This window comes from Aulostomus chinensis, chromosome 9 (assembly GCF_037954235.1).
Source record: "Aulostomus chinensis isolate RoL2024-O1b breed Wild chromosome 9, RoL_Achi_v1.0, whole genome shotgun sequence".
Classification (NCBI taxonomy): Eukaryota; Metazoa; Chordata; class Actinopteri; order Syngnathiformes; family Aulostomidae; genus Aulostomus; species Aulostomus chinensis.
The window spans coordinates 53,087-71,162 of record NC_141328.1 but is presented as its reverse complement, the minus strand read 5'-3'; the positions used below and the strand labels follow the sequence as shown (position 1 = coordinate 71,162).

The 18,076-nt window shown below is 45.3% G+C and overlaps 1 protein-coding gene across 1 annotated transcript; it reads left to right on the top strand.

Moving 5' to 3' along the window:
• Positions 1 to 380: 380 nt before the first annotated feature.
• tafazzin (tafazzin, phospholipid-lysophospholipid transacylase) lies at positions 381 to 10,558 on the top strand. The gene is made up of 11 exons (XM_086212844.1): positions 381 to 454; positions 1,064 to 1,200; positions 1,285 to 1,413; positions 2,599 to 2,644; positions 2,736 to 2,821; positions 2,903 to 2,983; positions 4,703 to 4,744; positions 5,349 to 5,411; positions 5,491 to 5,543; positions 5,626 to 5,703; positions 9,635 to 10,558. Exons 2-11 carry the CDS (start codon positions 1,092 to 1,094, stop codon positions 9,734 to 9,736), a joined length of 789 nt encoding a protein of 262 aa, XP_086068970.1. The 5' UTR covers positions 381 to 454; positions 1,064 to 1,091; the 3' UTR covers positions 9,737 to 10,558.
• The last annotated feature ends 7,518 nt before the right edge of the window (positions 10,559 to 18,076 follow it).

Here is an 18,076-nt window from a genome sequence, read left to right as displayed (position 1 = left end):
CTGATTTTGGGTTCACATGAACGAGCTCAAAACTTCCAAGAGGCGCTGAAATATACGAAACCAAGCAGGCACTGAATGTAGCTGAGTTTTTAGAGGCCTCAACACAGACGAGTCGGACCTCCGCTCCTGGGTTTTGTATTTTTGCGGGGTTTTTTTGTTTTTGTTTGTTTGTTTTCTCTTCTCGCTGTTGTTTTTGTTGGCCTGTGTTGTTGGTTTTATTTATTCTGTTGTTTATGTTATGTATGCTATTTGATAAGTGCATGGAATGTTGTTAATGTGAACAAATAAAAAAATTAAAACTTTTTTAAGTTTAAACTAGAAACAACAATTAGAAAGCTGCGAGGCGATGGGTCGTCTGCATGTGGACGTCACAACCCGTACAAAACTACAACAACCACAGTTCAGCGCTCGGTTTCACTTCCGTGTGAAGACGTCGGGCTGCAGCAGGACGGAGGTAAGTAACGTGTCTGTGCTCCATTATCAACGCGGTCTCCATGAAGTCTGCAGTGCCTTTGCAGCAAGTTGAGAACGACAAACGGAAAAAACATCCGATGGTGGAACAACGCCGTTGGTTTCACTCCTGAGTAAACAAGCCGATGGATGACGGCGTTACTGAAGCGTTGCAGTTCAGCCTTTGCTGACAAGGCCGCTCAGAATGCATTGCATGTCTCCACAGTATGATTTGTGACACAATCTTAGCGTTCTCCTGACTGAGGAAGTCGGTAAAACTTGAGTCCGTAGTTAGCTACCTGGCTAACTTCCGCTAGCTTTGTAGTTCACCCTTCACGCTTTGACCTCACACCGATGCTTCTCCAGCCAACAGGACCGCAGTTTTCTTTCAATATGACTTTAGAATTTAGGTGAACACAGAACAACCCCCCCCCCCCCCCACACACACACACACACTCAATAAACCATGCCATAAATTATTAATGCGCGTGCGCAGCCGTGGCGTGTGTGCTTGTTCACCAGCAGATGCAGCCCTTCGGTGTGAGAAGTAACCCTTGGCCTAGGCTGAGGACTCCAGTAAGTCCAGCTACTTGACCTTTACGTATTGCACCAGGTGAATGTAGAGTGTGTGGAGAGCTGTGATGCCCCTAGAGGTCCGATGGCCCTTCCCACAATGCCCTGCTCTGGCGTGGAGGGTCTCCAGCTCACTCATCATGGGCATGGTGGGGTCCTACTCCTACTTCTGGACCAGTAAGTTGAAACCTCCATGACATTCTCTCTAGCTGATAGCGTTGGGGTTTTTACTCTTTCTTACTCCAATGTCTTCTCTTTCAGAGTACATGAACTGCCTGACGGTCCACAATCACGAGGTTTTGTTGAACCTGATTGACCAGCGGTCGTCTGACAAGCCTCTCATAACTTTGTCTAATCACCAGTCCTGTATGGATGATCCACACATCTGGGGTAAGGACAGATGCACATTCGTTGCATCTCCACCTTTGTCCACGTTCATAAGGTCTGGTTAGTTTGGACTAACGGCGTGGCTCAGGGTAGAGTGGCCGTCTAGCAACCGAAGGGTCGCTGGTTCGATCCTCCACCCCGGTGACCATGTCCAAGTGTCCTTGAGCAAGACACTGAACCCATAATTGCTCCTGATGAGAAGGTTGGCGCCTTGCATGGCAGCTCCACCATCAGTGTGTGTGTGTGTGTGTGTGTGTGTGTGTGTGTGTGTGTGTGTGTGTGAGAATGAGACGACACTGTTGAGTGCTTTGAGTGCTGCCAAGGTAGAAAAGTGCAATATAAAAGTGAGTCCATTTACCAGAACTCAATTCTAACACACCTCTTGGAACTGTTGGCAAACAATGCATACGGGTGTGCTGTTGTGAACTGGAAATCGTACCTCTGCTGAAAACATTCGTGGAAGTGCGCCTGGGGACTGCTTGGCCTGATGAAGAGGTGGGACTGTTAAAGCTAACACAAGGAGAGGAAACAGGTCGCTAGTTGTTGAAAAGCAAACATCTGAACACATAGTAGCTGTAGTCTGAGAGTTACCCGTCACCGGAGGATGTGATAGGAGACGAGTGTTGATGAAGGAAGCAGCAGGGTTACATTGGCGTACATCTTTGCAGTCAGAAGATGTTGATGAAAAAGACCCCGTATCGAGGGTTCTGTCTTTGTTTGGATTCAAGAAGTTGGCAACGACTTCAGACTCACCACATGATGACTAAAATAACTCGTGATTGTCTACAAACAGTAATGGTTTTCCATCATCATCGCGGTGAGTTAATATGATGTGTAAATAACATCACATCCACGGGCGCCGAGTGTTTGTTGTTGTTTACATTCCTCTACAACAACAACTCAATCAACTGCTGCTAGCAAAGCTAACGCAGTCAGCAACACCTGTAATTCATGATTTGTGCTAAAGTCGCCTCTGGTGTTCACTGCTGCTGGCTTGTTTCCAGCAGAGCGTCAGCTGATTCAGTATGCTGAGAGTGATGTCATCATGTTCAGATGTGTGTGTGTGCAGCAGTTTTAAAAAACGTAAATGTGATCAAAGTCATTTTTTTCAAAAATAGTCACCTAACTAGCGAGGACGTAGTCTTAGACACCAGAAAACAATAACGTAACCTTGTGTGATTGTGACAGGCGTCCTGAAGCTCCGGCAGTTATGGAACTTCAACAAGATGCGGTGGTGAGGTTTTTTTTTTTTTTTTTTAAACGTGTCTCATTTGTAGCAGCTGCTTTTTCTTTACAAGCTATGATTGTTGTGGTGGGATGGACAGGACGCCAGCAGCATCAGATATCTGCTTCACCCGAGAGCTGCACTCCAGATTCTTCAGCCGAGGGAAGTGTGTTCCTGTCTGCAGAGGTGAACATCCGTCAGCACCAATGTCCCCTTCCACGAGGATCTGACACCACTGATCCTGTATGTTTAACATCTGTTTTCCAGGTGATGGCGTGTACCAGAAAGGGATGGACTTTATTCTGGAGAAATTAAACAGAGGAGAGTGGGTGCATATCTTTCCAGAAGGTATGCAGAAGTCACCAGGACTGTGCAGTATATCCATTTTAAAATAACTGTCCTAAAAAGATACCCTTTATTGCCACTGTAATTAGTAGAATGGAATGTCATTTCAAACTGACTAGCAAATTTCAAGGAGGACTCAAGCAAGCCCAAGATGAAGGTGTCAGAAAAAGAGCGGGAAAAGTGCATGTTTTCAACACGACAGCACACAAAAGGCACCGTACAGCCTAACCCTAACACATGAACGCCAAGGAATACTGCACCTCGTCATTGCACTGGGGGTATTCAAAGAACACATGGTGAAGATCCTTAGTGGTGCCCACATGTTTATACACACTCACACCATCTTATCAAACTCAGGGAGATGATGATGCCTGTTCTTCAGCCTTCAAAGCAAAGCACATTGGTGGAGGGGTGATGGTGCTTTATCCAGGGTGGGGTCGGTCTTTGCTAATGTTCATAGCTTTGCAGCTGCAGCGGGTTGTGTGGATCTCATCCAGAGGTTGGAGCTGTGAGCGGATGGTCCTCTGGGCGGTTTTAAGAATGGATTGGGGTGTCCTGTTCTCTTGAACGTGGACCTGTTGGAAGTTGACCAGCAGCTGTTGTGGAAGTTGTGTTTTCTTCAGGGACCTCAGGGAGTGCAACCTCTGGAGACCTGTTTTGGCCCCTGCTGTAATGTCAATAGACCATGTGACTGATGTGCACTAGCAGGTACTTAAATCTCTGGACTGTGTCCTCTCTGTCCATCACTAACGAGGGGTGATGCTGAAGTCAGGTATCTTGTCTTTAGTGTTCTTGGAGTGGAGAACAAGGTTGTTGTCCATCCTCTCAGCCTCTTCGCTATAGGCTGTCTTGTTGTTTTTGATGGTCCTGTCTGTCACCACGGTGTCATCTGCAATCTTTATTTCTGTGTTGGAATCATTGGTGGGTTTGTGGTCATTTGTAACTGGGGAGAATAGGATGAGGCTCAGGTCTCAGCCCTTTGCACCACTGGTTTTCAGGGCTATGGAGAAAGAGAGTCTCTTGTGCTTATGTCCTACTTGTGGCCTACCACAGAGGAAGTCCAAGGGGGGGATAAGCAGAAGACAACAAGACGAGAAAACGAGTCTCTCAAAACGTCTGATAACCTCAGGAGTCAGAGCCACTGGCTGGTGGCCATCCAGTGTTGCGGTCACTGTTGTTGTTGGTAACAGCATGACGGCAGCTGACTTGGGACTGGTGGGAAGGGTTTCTTGTTGAGAGACGATGAAGAGGATGATGGTTATTGCTGCCACCTCTCATGTCCCACAGTTTTGCTGGGGTTGATGTGGCTTCTCCTCATTGAGGCTGAGCAGCAGAGAACTGGCATGATATCCATATGATATTTCTGTTACATCCATATTATCATGATCATAATCGATATCACTGACACGTACTCATCAAAAATCACATGGGGTTGGTATGTTGTGAAATAACCAATAAAAGTAATCCCTTCATATTTGATCAGAAATATGGTGATATGGGATTTTGTCCTCGCTCACTTGTCACACATTTGCTCATTGATTGAGTCTGGATTTTAAAAAATTATCGATGTGTATATATAATGTAAGATTTTTTCTAAATAACCTGAAGAAATCTTATCAGATTTAATTGTTGTCATTTACTCTAATTTACGTCTTGAGACATGTCTTGATGAGATTTTCTAGTAGGTTCTAGAAATCAAATTTCTTGTTCCTCATTTGATAGGCAAAATCAACATGACGGAGGAATTCATCCGGTTAAAATGGGGTGAGTATGGCAAGCTAGCTGCATGTCACTGCAACGTAAAAGTCCATGGCATGTAGTAAAAAGGTGTTTGAGAACATCTCTTGATTGTAGCAAGTGTTTAATTGGACACTGAAAAACTTAAGAATATCAAAATTTTCAAGTGAAACAGGCTGATATTCTTCATTCGATGATGAAAATCCAAAAAAATGTACTCAATTTTTTGGCCTAATATGGGTTCAATTAATTTATTCAATTCATGTAAATTCATGTATCTGGGTGACAGTGGAATGTTGTATATGAACAACTTTTATTTCTAAGATGGGTGAAAATATAGAAGAGAGAGAGAGAATAAAAGTATCTTCAAACATACCTGAGGTGGGTTTTAGAAGTGTTGAATAAATCTTCTGTGGGTAATTAAACGCCATGGTGACACCATGTTGACGCCATATCTTACGTCATCCCTCCATTGACTGAGTCGTGTAAACTAGATTATTTTTGCAGTTATTTAAGTGCATGTTAACATGTAAAATGAGATTATTCTATTCTACTCTATCAGATTATTGTGTGCTTGTAAGCACACTGACAACTGGAGAGTGTTTTATGCAGATGTTTGTGGTTGTTTCAGGTGTGGGTCGGCTCATAGCCGAGTGCTCCCTAGATCCCATCATCCTGCCGCTCTGGCATGTGGGTGAGTGTGTTTGCCTCATCCTTCACTGTGGGGTCCCTTTGTTTCTAGCACTGGTGGAAATGTCCCTCTTTCACCTCAGGTTTAACTGATGTACTGCCCAACGTGATGCCTTACATTCCTCGAACAGGAAAGGTAGCAGCATTCTACATGTCGGTTTGCTCAGCTCAGCGTCACTATTCATCTGTGATGGATGAATCTGGTCGTTTGCTTGCAGAGAATCACCGTCCTTGTGGGGAAACCCTTCAGTGTCACAGATCTCGTTGAATCTCTCAGAACTGAAAACAAGAGCCAGGTAAGGGTGTAATGCAGGTATACAATAATTGAGTACACAGTAATGAAGCAAACATATTTGATAATGTCACCTAGTTGGGTGGGAAGTGTTAGTCAAGTCAATTTTATTTCTACAGCGCCAAATCACAACGAAAGTTATCTCATGACACTTAACAGGTAGAGCAGGTCTAGAACCACACTCCTTCAGTGGACCTCCACCCAACAATTCTCCATCAGTAGCACATCCTGCAACAGCAGCCACCAGAACCTTCCTTTACCGGCAGGAAGGTGGAGCAGATCCAGGATCAGTGGGGACGGAGAGAGCAGGAGAACAGGACAGAGACAAAGACAGAGAATGGAGGAAGACAGAGAGACAGGAGGAAAGAGAGGGACAGAGAGAAAGAGAGATAAAGGAGGAGAGACTGATGGACAGAGACAAAGACAGAGAATGGAGGAAAACAGAGACAGAAGGAAAGAGGGACAGAGATAAAGAGGGAGAGAAAGGAGGAGAGACTGATGGACAGAGACAAAGACAGAGAATGGAGGAAAACAGACAGAAGGAAAGAGGGACAGAGATAAAGAGGGAGAGAAAGGAGGAGAGACTGATGGACAGAGACAAAGACAGAGAATGGAGGAAGACAGAGAGACAGAAGGAAAGAGAGGGACAGAGATAAAGAGGGAGAGAAAAGAGGAGAGACTGATGGACAGAGACAAAGACAGAATGGAGGAAGACAGAGAGACAGAAGGAAAGAGAGGGACAGAGATAAAGAGGGAGAGAAAGGAGGAGAGACTGATGGACAGATGGGGACGTGAGCAGGTGGAGCTACGGGTGGCAGCTGGACCCTCTTCAGGTCTGGAGCCTCCTCCAGCAGCACCAGGATCTGGGATGAGGGGAGAAGAAGAGGAGTTAGTAACACGTATGAGGACAGGAGGAGGAGAGAGAAGCCCAGTGCATCATGGGAGATCCCAGCAGTCTGAGCCTACAGCAGCAGGTCTAAGGGCCAGCCTAAGCAGTCCTGACCATAAGCCTGATCAACAAGGAGGTCTTAAGTCTGCTCTTAAACCTAGAGAGGGGGTCTGGGTCCTGGACTGAAACTGGGAGACGGTTCCACAGGAGGGGAGCCTGATAGCTGAAGGCTCTGGCTCCATTCTTCTGTTAGAACTCTAGGAACCAGCAGGAACCCTGCATCCTGGGAGTGAAGGGTTCTAGCTGGATCATAGGGGACTAGGAGCTCTGTCAGGGATGAAGGAGCCTGGTTGTTGAGGACTTTGATGGTAGAAGAAGAATTTTAAACTCTGTTCTGAATGTGACAGGGAGCCATGCAGAGAAGCAGTCCAGGAGAGACCTGGTCTCTGCTACCAGTTCTATTCAGGGGGGCAGCAGCGTTCTGGACCAGCTGGAGAGTCTTTAGGGACTTATTAGTCCAGCCTGATAGGAGGGAGGTGCAGTGATCCAGCCTGGAAGTGACAAAAGCAGGGACTAGTTTTTCTGCATCTTCTTGAGCCAGGATGTGTCTGATCTTAGCGATGTTACGTAGATGGAAGAAGGCGTCCTGGAGATTTGTTGAATGTGGGAGTTAAAGGGTCCTGGTCAAAGAGAACTGCTAGGTTCCTACGGTGGTGCTGGGGGCCAGGGTGGTGCCATCCAGGGTACCTGTCTCATCAGATCAGGTGGTCCTCAGGTGTTTGGGCCCAGCACAAGAACTTCAGTTGATCAGAGTTTAATAAAGGAAATGATGGTCCTCCATGTTTCCTGTCCTTCAGACAGGCCTCCAGTTCAGTCAGCTGGTTTGTTCCATGAGGATCATTGATGAGTTCAGCTGTGTGTCGTCTGCATAGCATTGAACATTAATGGAGTGTTTCCTGATCATGTGACCTAGAGGAAGCAGGTACAGGGTGAAGAGGACTGGTCCAAGCACAGAGCCTTGTGGAACACCTGAACTGACTGTAGTGGTCTCAGAGGAACCATCATTAACTAGTACCAACTGAGATGACCTAGTAAATATGACCTGAACCAGTTTAGTGTGGTTCCTTTAATACCAGTGACAGGTTCCAGTCTCTGTAGAAGGATATGGTGATCAATGGTACCAAAGCTGCACTGAGATCTAATCAGACCAGCACAGAGACCAGTCCCTCATCTGGTACCAGTAGGAGGTCACTGGTACCTTTGACTAGTTCTGTTTCTGTGCTAGGATGAACCTGGAACCTGACTGAATCCTCCAATCAGCTGTTGCTGTGGAGAAGTCACAGAGTTGTTTAGCAACTGCTTTCTCCAGAACCTTGGAGAGAAAAGGAAGATGTGATGTTGGTCTGTAGTTGGTAGAACTTCTGGATCCAGGCTTGTTTTGGAGGAGGGTTTAATTCCTGCTACTTTAAAGGACTGAGGGACGGAACCAGATACCAGCGCCACATTGATCATATCTAAGAGGGAGGGGCTAACGAGGGGAGAGAGTCTTGGAGCAGCTGAGTTGGGATGGGGTCTAGGAGACAGGTGGAGGTTTAGAGGAGGACATTATTGAACTGAGCTCATGAAGGCTGATGGGAGAAAAACTATCCAAGTGTGTGTCTGGTCCTCCAGCAGCCTCTAAGGTTCTGGGTTGTAGGTGCCATGTTGTCAGCTGATGGCAGCAGGAGAAGAAGTTTCTCTCTAATCAGGAGAATTTGGTCATTAAAGCTCTGCATGCCAAAGACGCCTGGTGCTTCCAGCCCAGCGCTGCTCCAAATCTCTAGCCAGACTCTTCTCTTCTGTTGTTCCCAAATGGTGGAACGAACTACCGAACTCTGTGCCTTCTGCTGAGTCCCTTTCTACTTTTAAGAGACAATTGAAGACTCAATTGTTCAGAGAGCACCGAGGCACTGAACCTGACTCTGCTCCTCTTTGTCCTGTGGTAGAATCAGTCAGAGGGTCCAAGACCCAGCACTTAGTGACTATGTAGCACTAACTGTGTTGTGTCATGTTGTATGTCTGTTATATTCAAAAAAAAAAAAAAAAGGGAGGGGGGCGACACTTCTTCTGCCACTAGATGGCAGCACCTGTGACCAAATCACAACTGAAGCACTTTTGCGCTACTATGGGTTTCTCCTTAATTAAGTCTGAATTCTTGCTTGTGTTGTACGTCGCTTTGGACAAAAGTGTCTGCTAAATGAAATTGCAGAATTGTAAAGAAGTCCATGAACTCTTTGCTGCCCAGGGAAACAGGACTACTTGGTTCAGTCGAGCTGTGGCTCTCTGTCAGACTGGCTTCAGTACTGAAGAGGAACCTGGGTTGTTCTTGGTTCCTCTATTAGTGCTGAGTAGTCAGCTGCTCTGGTTCTACCAAGGGCTTTCTTCTAGGTTCTAAGGCCATCTTGCCAGACTCCATGTGACTCCTCCAGTTTGGAGCAGCACCATCTTCTCTCCAGTTTCTGGTTTCTTGTTGATGCTGTCAGGTTCCAGAACCGTACCAAGGTGCTTGTTTCCTTGGATTCATAGTTTTCTGTTTTAGTGGGCCAGTAGAGTCCAGAGTTGTTGCTAAGGTGCTGCTGCTCTATGGATAAAAGGATCAGTTTGGGAGGGACTAAGGTGGACAACACGACCAGTCATTGTGCTAAGCTAAGTAGTGTGGTTCCCCCCAGAGGAAGGGTTTCTGTCGTCTGGTGTAACCCTGGGGACGATGGACAATAAGAAACTTTTTTGAAAACTGAAAAAGTTACAGGGTTAGGATATTGCTTTTGCTGTAACTGGCAATTTCTAATTATATTATTTTTTATTATTGTCCCCTTAAATGATTTCCTTTGTCAAAAGTGGTAACAAAATTCTATTTTGCCCAAAAAATACTGTTTGTGTTTTAAAAAAAATTTCAGGTCACCCAATGCATCATAAACTTTAACTTTAAATCAAGAGTTTATGTTCCAGTGAGCACATCATTAATGTGTATTTTGAAAACAAGACACACATTCTCTATCTTTTTCAGTTGGAAATGAGGAAGACCTTGACTGATTTCATCCAGGTGGAATTTCAGAGCCTGAGAGCCCAGGCTGAGGCGCTCCATAGGCAGATGGAGACCAAATCCTGAATCTAAGACTTGAACTGAGGGTAGCTCTGTAACCTCTGAGGGTTTGGACTCTTTCTGTTCCCACCTCCATTTCCACACACTTCAGAATTCTTTGGAAACTCAGGTTGAGATTGTGATCGCTATTCAAGAGAGAAAACTGAATTTAAGGCATTTGTTTTACAATGTTTTGATACAAGAACATGAACCAAGAGCAGCTGTAATGTGTTTGTCAAGTTTGGTACAGTCTCTCTGAAAATAGTGACCTTCAACCTTTCATTTCTACTGGACATAAGGTGAGATTACTGTTTGGTCTGAATTAGCTGATGAGTCCGTCATTTCAGAGCGTTTCATTTTTGGTGTGAGCGTCTGTATCTTACTTGCAAAAACAAAAAACAGCCACAGTTCCTAGTTACAGGAGCTGTACAGCCACAGACATGGGGAGCACACTGGTAGGTGGGTCACTTACAAATGAATCAAACCAGAATTCCAGTGGAAGTGTTCTGAGACCACCTCTTCAACAAGGTATGATTGCTGTGTTACCACCGAACAAACCGCACCTCAGCTGTTTGTAACATTTGGTGCTGATGTTGTCAGTACAGAGCAGTGTGCTCTTCATGTAGCGTTTCCCTGCAACTATCAGCATTTTACTTGTGTAATCTACAGTTTTATTCTGATCTTTTTAATGCTGGGCCCTATTTTCACATCTTTTGGGTTTAAAGAAGAACTATGCATCTTTTTTTAGCTTAATTTACTTTAATCAAATAGGTCCCTCTGTAAATGCTGCTGAAACTGCCTAAATTTTCCCTGTGTGGGATTAATAAAGTATCCTTCTTCTTATTCTTAGGTCAAGAGTCATTTAACACTTTGTTGTTCAATTGGTGGCTGACTCGACCCTCCCCCCACCCTAAAGGTTCGGATTACCTCATTAAAGAAGGAAACTGCAGTGTGGCAACCCTGCACACTCAGACTCGAAGTCTGGCGGGAGTCTGTCTCACGAATTATTGAATCGCTTTACAGCACTACACACTCTCCCAGCTAGGCACTGGCTAGCTCTAGTATAGAAACATAGTGGAGTTATTGCTCTAACATTCATAACGGAGCAGCCAGCAAAAAAGAAGCAAATGCCGTGAAAACCGATGTTGGAGGAACAGAGAAAGTGGAAACGCTGGAGTGACCGACAGAGATGCCAGACACGAGTGAACATTGGACGGGCTTTTCACAAATGGGGTGAACTGTGAGATGAAGAAGTCTGCAAATCTGATGCTGACTTGAACTTGCGTCCTGCATTACACCAAAAATGGGTAGACAACATTAGGGACAGGTGCCGTCAGTGGAATGCTGGAGCTTGACAGATGTTATAGTAAGAATACGTAACTGACAAGACTGGCAGTTTTTGCTAGTGAGGTGTTTCTGCCCTCTCATCTGCATTCATCAGCCTTAGTTGTTCTTCCTGTCATTAATGGTAGTTTTTGCCTCTCAGAACTGCATATAATTTGAAAATTACGACTATTTCATAGGTTTATTGTCAACGAACACAATTTGTGGAAAGTTTGCACGGTTAATGGATACAACACATAGATAATTTCCTGAAGACAGTAATGGCATTGTTGCCATGCTTATATTTACAATATCCTTACTATGGTAGAATAATGTTTATTAAAAACTTCACTGTGCACATTATAAAATGACATCCTTTGAGAATTTATTTTTTGGGTTAGTGTCATAATTTACTGTAAAGACAATAATGCCACACTGACTGACTAGACAAGGTAACAAGTGCGCTTCACAACAAAAAGGTTGCAGACCCTGTGATAAACTTGTGTAAGCATGACTTTTCAAGCTTTCTTTATGAACAAATAGATTCAAACTTGGATTACTACACAGATTTGAGCAGATAAATAAATTCACAGGTGTTGTGCAAATTTTTTATGCTTACGTTATGATGGCCAGCAACACTCTGACACTAATCTACAACAATCTTATAACATCGCCCTGTCAACTTTATAAGACTAAAACAATGTATGGGTGTATGTTTTAGAACACAATACACAAATACACTCCAGTTTATTATCACCTCAGACATGGTCTAAGCTTTCTCAGACTTCAACGAAAACTTTTCTAACCTGATAGATTAAAAAAAATGCACAAAGCTGGCATAGAAGAAGGGTGAGTGTGGGGCATCAATAAGTCTTATATGAAAGTGATCTGCACATCCTCCAAGACTGTAGGGGGAGCTCTGTTGAGAAAAACGCACTCACAAACAGAACACAGAGGAATGGCCAATCTTGCTTAGTGTCACTTTAAATACTAGGGGCCAATATTGAGCAAAAAGAGTACTCAAATCAGCAACTGTCAAATTACTGCAAAGTAGTTCCACCAGGCCGCTGTCTTCATTAAAGTACTTCCACAAATGTGCGTGTTTAATTACTGACAAGATTTAAAAGTTGTTTTTTTTAATCAAATGGGTGTTTCCCTCATGCTTCTGCCTGGTTAGTACTCTGTACATGTAAAAATCAGTAGATGTGGACAACATGGTTGTCAACTTAAGCGGTTCATACTTTAATGGCTCTCCTGCCCATGTCCAGAACATACATACACAAGTACAGATGCCCCAAAGGGACATCCCCTACATCTCCCCTACTCCAAGGTATTTATTTTCAGAACATTTTCAATATACATGAAAGGAATAAACAAGCATCCTCACTATGAATTAGCCGAACATTTTTTTCCCATTGTTTTTTTAAAAGAAGGAAAAACAAGTATCACAATTCACTTTAACCGAATATCTCAGTAACGGGATGCCATAACATTTCCACCTTCTTGATAAAAAGTGTAACAAGCATGAACATATCAGGCTGACACATCAGCTTTTTTTCCCTGAAAAAAATGCTGCCACAGTGGCCCTCATTCATCAAACGAGTATACAAACCAGCGCAGATATGAAGGGAGAAATTGGCATACGACAGGATTCACATGAGATTTACGAAATGTTTATAACACAAATCCCAGCATAAGAACAAGCAGCTGTTTACAAATTCGGTGGCTGAAGTGATTGTAACTATCATATCACACCCTCTATAAACGCAGGATTTAGAAGCCACACCCCTAGAGTTTACGACATGGAGAGACGCAAGCGGGCAATAAAAAAATAACTTCTCAGAGGCTGTGGTGGAGACACAACTCTGTTAGACACGGCCTGTTTAGTATTGTTTGGTAGCCTGAAATCAGACTATAAAAGGCAAGCATAAAAAATGCAGTGTGGAGAGAAATTACAGCTGCAGTCAACAGCGTTCCCACAGTCAATTGGAGTATGGAAGAGGTTTGAATATTTAAATTTCTACATATGTGATGGTTAATAAGACATTTGATGGTTAAACATTTGATACAACTTAGTTTCACCCAATTAGAATAAAAACTTTTATTTGAAATAAAACCAAGAAGGAATGGTCTGACTTGAAATTGACCTCAAACAGGCGTGTTGCCAGCCTAAGGAACAGCATGCAACAAACTGCTGTTCGGACCCGTGTCTAATGAGAGTGGAGGAGAGAGTGGCCTCCCTTATCAGGTCTTCTTCAATTTCGGGCGGAAGAGACACCGATTGCACCTGTGTACAAGCATGGCAATGGTAAAAGAAAAAAGGGCATGCCGCAAAGGTCTAACCAATGACATTGCTTTGTGTTGAATGTTAAAGTAATCACGTGTGGTTTATTCATTTAATCAAGCTTATTTTTATTTTGGAAAAGATGAACCAGAGAGCATCAAAGGGGTCTCAGAAACGGCCCAGTGTTCCTAGTCTTCCCAAATGCAGCCAACAGCGCAGTGGCACAGCTCTTCCCCTTGCTGGTGCAACACCACATCCCTCTGTTAACTGCCAAGGTCATACAAAAGCAAAAGGAGGTGTGCAGCTGGATGGCTGAAATAAACAAGTCACTGCAAGCAATCAACACCAACTTAATTGACATAAGTGATAGACAGATCGATAGATAGATAGATAGAACTTTATTGATCCCACAATGGGGAAATTTGTGTGTTACGACAGCTCAATTTCAAGAAAGAAACGGCAATTAAAATATATCAAAAAAGAGAAGAACATTATATACAAAGTTACATATGTACAAAAAACTATATACAAGACACCAAAATATACTCAGTTTGCAATCATGGGTGAAGGTTTGGGGGTATTTAGATAAATAAAATCTAAATGTGTGCATCAGCTGTAGATGTGTGTGTATATGTACTATGAATATGTGCGTGGGGGGTGCACTGTGTCTGCACAAGTGACTCCAGTGGGGGAGGTGAGGAGGAGGTCAAGTGTCCCAGTGACTCTCAGCGTCATGAAGCCTCGTAGAGTCTCACTGTGCTGGGATGAACGACCTGCCAAAGCTCCTTCCTGCAGCCGGGATGTTTCAGTCTCTGACTGAAGGAGCTGCTCAGTGCACCCACGGTCTCATGGAGAGGGTGATGGGGTCCATGATGGAGGTCAGCTTTGCAACGTCCTCCTCTCACCCACCACAACCACAGACTCTAGGGGACATCCCAGCACGGAGCCAGACCTCTGCACCAGTTTGTCGATCCTGTTCCTGTCTCTGTCGGTGCATCTGCCCCCCCCCCCCCCCCCCCAGCAGACTACTGCATACAAGATGGCGGATGCAACAAAAGAGTCATAAAAAAGTTTTCAGAAGAGTCCTGCAGACTCCGAAGGACCTCAGTCTCCTCAACAGGTGGAGTTGACTCTGGCCCCTCTTGTACAGGACATCAGTGTTAGTGGACCAGTCCAGTTTGTTATTGAAGTGAACGCCCAGGTACTTGTACCAGTCCACTGTCTCGATGTCTTTTCCCTGGTTGTTCCCCAGTGTAGTAGGGGGTGACTTCCTCCTGAAGTCTATCACCTTCTCCTTCATTTTGCTGGCGTTGATCTGCAGGGCATTGACCTCACACCAGTCGACAAAGTCCCGATTGACCCCCCTGTATTCCTGGTCGTTCCCGTCCGATACACATCCGATGATGGCCGTATCATCTGAGAACTTCTGTAAGTGGCAGTGGTCCGAGTTATGTCTGAAGTGTACAGAATGAACAGAAAGGGTGAGAGGACTGTGCCCTGCGGCGCCCCCGTGCTGTAGACTACCACATCAGACACAGTTCTGGAGCCTCCCATACTGTGGTCTGTTGGTGAGGTAGTCATTGGTCCATGTGGTCAGCTGCTTGTCTACTCCAGCTTCCCTCCCAGCAGTGCAGGCTGGGTGGTGTTGAAGGCACTGGAGGAGTCAAAGAACATGACCCTCAAAGTGCTCCCTACCTGCTCCAGGTGAGAGAGGGATCGGTGTAGCAGGTAGATAACTGCGTCTTCCACTCTGATGCCGGGCTGGTAGGTAAACTGCAGGGGGTCCAGCGCTGAGCTCACCAGTGGGCGGAGGTGGTGCAGGATGAGCCTCTCCATGGCCTTCATCAGGTGCGAAGTCAGGGCCACAGGTCTGAAGTGGTTTGGCTCCCTGGGGTGAGCGATCTTCGGCACTGGAACCATGCAGGAAGTCTTCCACAGTTCAGGAACCCTCTCCAGACTCAGGCTCTGGTTGTGCAGAACCACCAAGCAGAGCTGGTCTGCACAGTCCCTGAGCAGTCTGGGGCTGATTGTGTCCGGACCTGCTGCCTTCCTGGTGTTCGTCCTCCTGAGCTGACTCCTCACCTGATCAGCTGTGGGGCAGAGGCTGGGCTGGGCTGGGGGAGGGGACGTGGCTGGCCTTGTTTTGGGTGGATATGTGTGTGGATGGGGGTGAAACAGGGTTGTGTGAGGAGAGTGCAGGTAGCGATAACACTGCACCAGGAGAGGGGATGGGGGCAGCATGTGGAGGGGGGTCGATGGAAGCTGCAGGGTGGGGGAGGTGTAAAGTGGCCTGGTGTCAGATCTGTTGAAAAACAGGTTCAGGTCGTTGGCCCAACCCCGGTCAGCAGATACTGTGGCGCCTCCGATGTCCTCAAAGTGGTCAGAGATTTGTTCATGTTCCTCCAGACTTCTCGGACTTTGCTCTGCTGAAGCTGCTCCCCCATCTTCCTCCTGAAACTCTCCTTGACCCACCGGATCTTATGTACATAAGATCCTGTTGCACCCTTCTCAGCTCCTCTTTGTTTGAAATGAGAATCTTATAAGGTTAAATAAATTAAGTTCACTCAACATTCCACATTGTATTTTTGAAATATCATTGCTTAACCAAGCATTTCACTTACTGTTAAAAGCGCCGAATCGGTTTCTCTCTCCTCTTTAGGGCTCCTAGATGTGGAGGTTGTAGCAAGGGATCTCTGGGCAGGGGGATCTCTTGATGCAGGTCTTCAAATGGCACCTCATTCTTCTGTGCAATATTGTGAAGAACGCCATATGTCAGGATTATATTGCACACTTTTTCTGGGTTATAAAGCAGGGTTCCCCCTGCTGACCTGAGAAAGAGCAATCTGCCCTTAAGGACCCCCGTGCGGCGCTCCACTGCGGCCCATGTGCGTATATGAGCACTATTAAAACATCCCTCCTGCTAGCTCTGTCTGGGGATTTGCCAGGGGCATAATGAGGTACTTGGCCAGAGAATAGCCTTTGTCACCTAAATGAATCACATTGAATTGTTAGAGCTATGTGTCCAGCAATTTAAATGGCAATTGTGTGCGTAACTCACCGATGAGATGACTCAGACTCTTGCAACTGAGTACCTATGCTGCTAATTTGGAAAATGACCGAGTTGTATGTGCCTCCAGGCTACCATATACAGAATTCTCATTCTGGCATCTCTGATTACTTGCACATTAATTGAGTGATAATTTTTGCGATTGATGTATGCGTAATCATTCACGGATGGTGGCTTCGCACCCATGCACATGGGTACAATAAATCAATCATGTTTGGAAACTCTGCAATCTCATTAAAGTCCCTTTTAATCACAGTTTGCTGGGCATCATGATATGGGAATTGAATATGCTCAGCAGAGAGGGAACTGATGGCCCTCAAAACTGCTGGCATAGTTCAGCTAAGGGACGGCTGGGTTATTCCAGAGCTATCACCAATCTCCTGCTGAAAGGACCCAGTGGCCAAAACCCCCAAAGTAGTACCTGCATTGGCTCAGTTATGGTGTTGGAACGCCAGGTTTCTCTCCGTAATTGGGGTTCTAGGTTGTGGCAGAACTCCAGGAGTAGAGATGCCTAGGGAGACAAAAATGACTCATGAGCCACTCATCACTCTCCTCAAAAAAATCTTGGCGGTCCCAAAAAAACCCTCTCTCACCTGATGCATGCCTTCAGGTCCTCTAGCAGAGCCAGATCTGCCATCGCTGAGCCTGAACGCCTCACAGCCAAAGCCATCATCTAAATAGGCGACTGAATAAAGGTCCACCTATCACGTCAGGACCTGTTGATATAATAATTGCTTTCAAGTACGGGATTGTGTGTCCACCTGTGTCTTCTTAAAGCGGCGTTCCATGCACCAGTTCAGATTGAAGGGTACTCAATTACACAATTATATGTTTAAACTCAGGTTGTAATTAATAATTTTAAATTTTAATTAAGGCTGCATCTTTACCATAAGGATTTGTCGTGACGCACACATCTTGATCAGTGACACGACATCTTCTGTTAAAACAACTCTCCAACACCTGTCCATGAACCACAGGGCACCTTATATCAAATCTAAATTTGCATACACAAACTCAGAATACGCTCACCCTCCATTTGAGAAATGCCACAGCTTGAATAGAAATGAACATTCGCATATTTTATGCTTGCTTTCAGTTGCATGCTTGTTTGATAAATGAGGGCCAGTAAGTTCACTTTAAGCCCAGTTCAGACTACACAACTTTTTTTTTGTCAGCAACTGGCCCTGCTGTTCACACCAACTGACTCCGAATCGGGCTGCTGTTCACACTCTTGTCGGCAGACGGGAGTCTTCAGACTACACGACTTTCCCCTACAGTCATGGCCAACTGCCCAGCTGGTCTCTGCAGGGGTTGATCCTCCAGAACTGCGCTGCGGCTCCTCAGAGAAATTAATAAATTCACATGTCGGGGAGTAGCGCCTTTTGGACGGGAATGGAGTTTCGGCTGGTTTCAGTGCGTTTCATAAACAATAGTGTTCAAACCAGTAGTCCATTCTAATCAGGAATTCTTGACCGTAAAAAACACAGACATCCACAAATTTTCCTCTTTCGTTCTGAGCGCTGCCAAACGCGCACCTTCGATCAGCTGATCAGCGTTTACATGCTGAATGCGGCGACCGCTGCCAAGCGAGAATGGCTGGGAAAACAGCCTCCACGGAGCGGCGGATTGCCTGTCCGCCGGAAGATGGTCCCGGTCCATTCACGCCGCTCCCTCCCGTAGCAGCGGTGCCATC

What these genes read in the sequence shown, in the direction of transcription:
- tafazzin (XM_086212844.1), top strand. Translation starts at nt 1,092, where the DNA reads ATGCCCCTAGAGGTCCGATGGCCCTTCCCACAATGCCCTGCTCTGGCG. An exon ending in AACTTCAACAAGATGCGGTG is followed by an intron (nt 2,645 to 2,735) that starts GTGAGGTTTTTT and finishes TGGGATGGACAG; the next exon opens with GACGCCAGCAGCATCAGATA. An exon ending in ACATTCCTCGAACAGGAAAG is followed by an intron (nt 5,544 to 5,625) that starts GTAGCAGCATTC and finishes GTTTGCTTGCAG; the next exon opens with AGAATCACCGTCCTTGTGGG.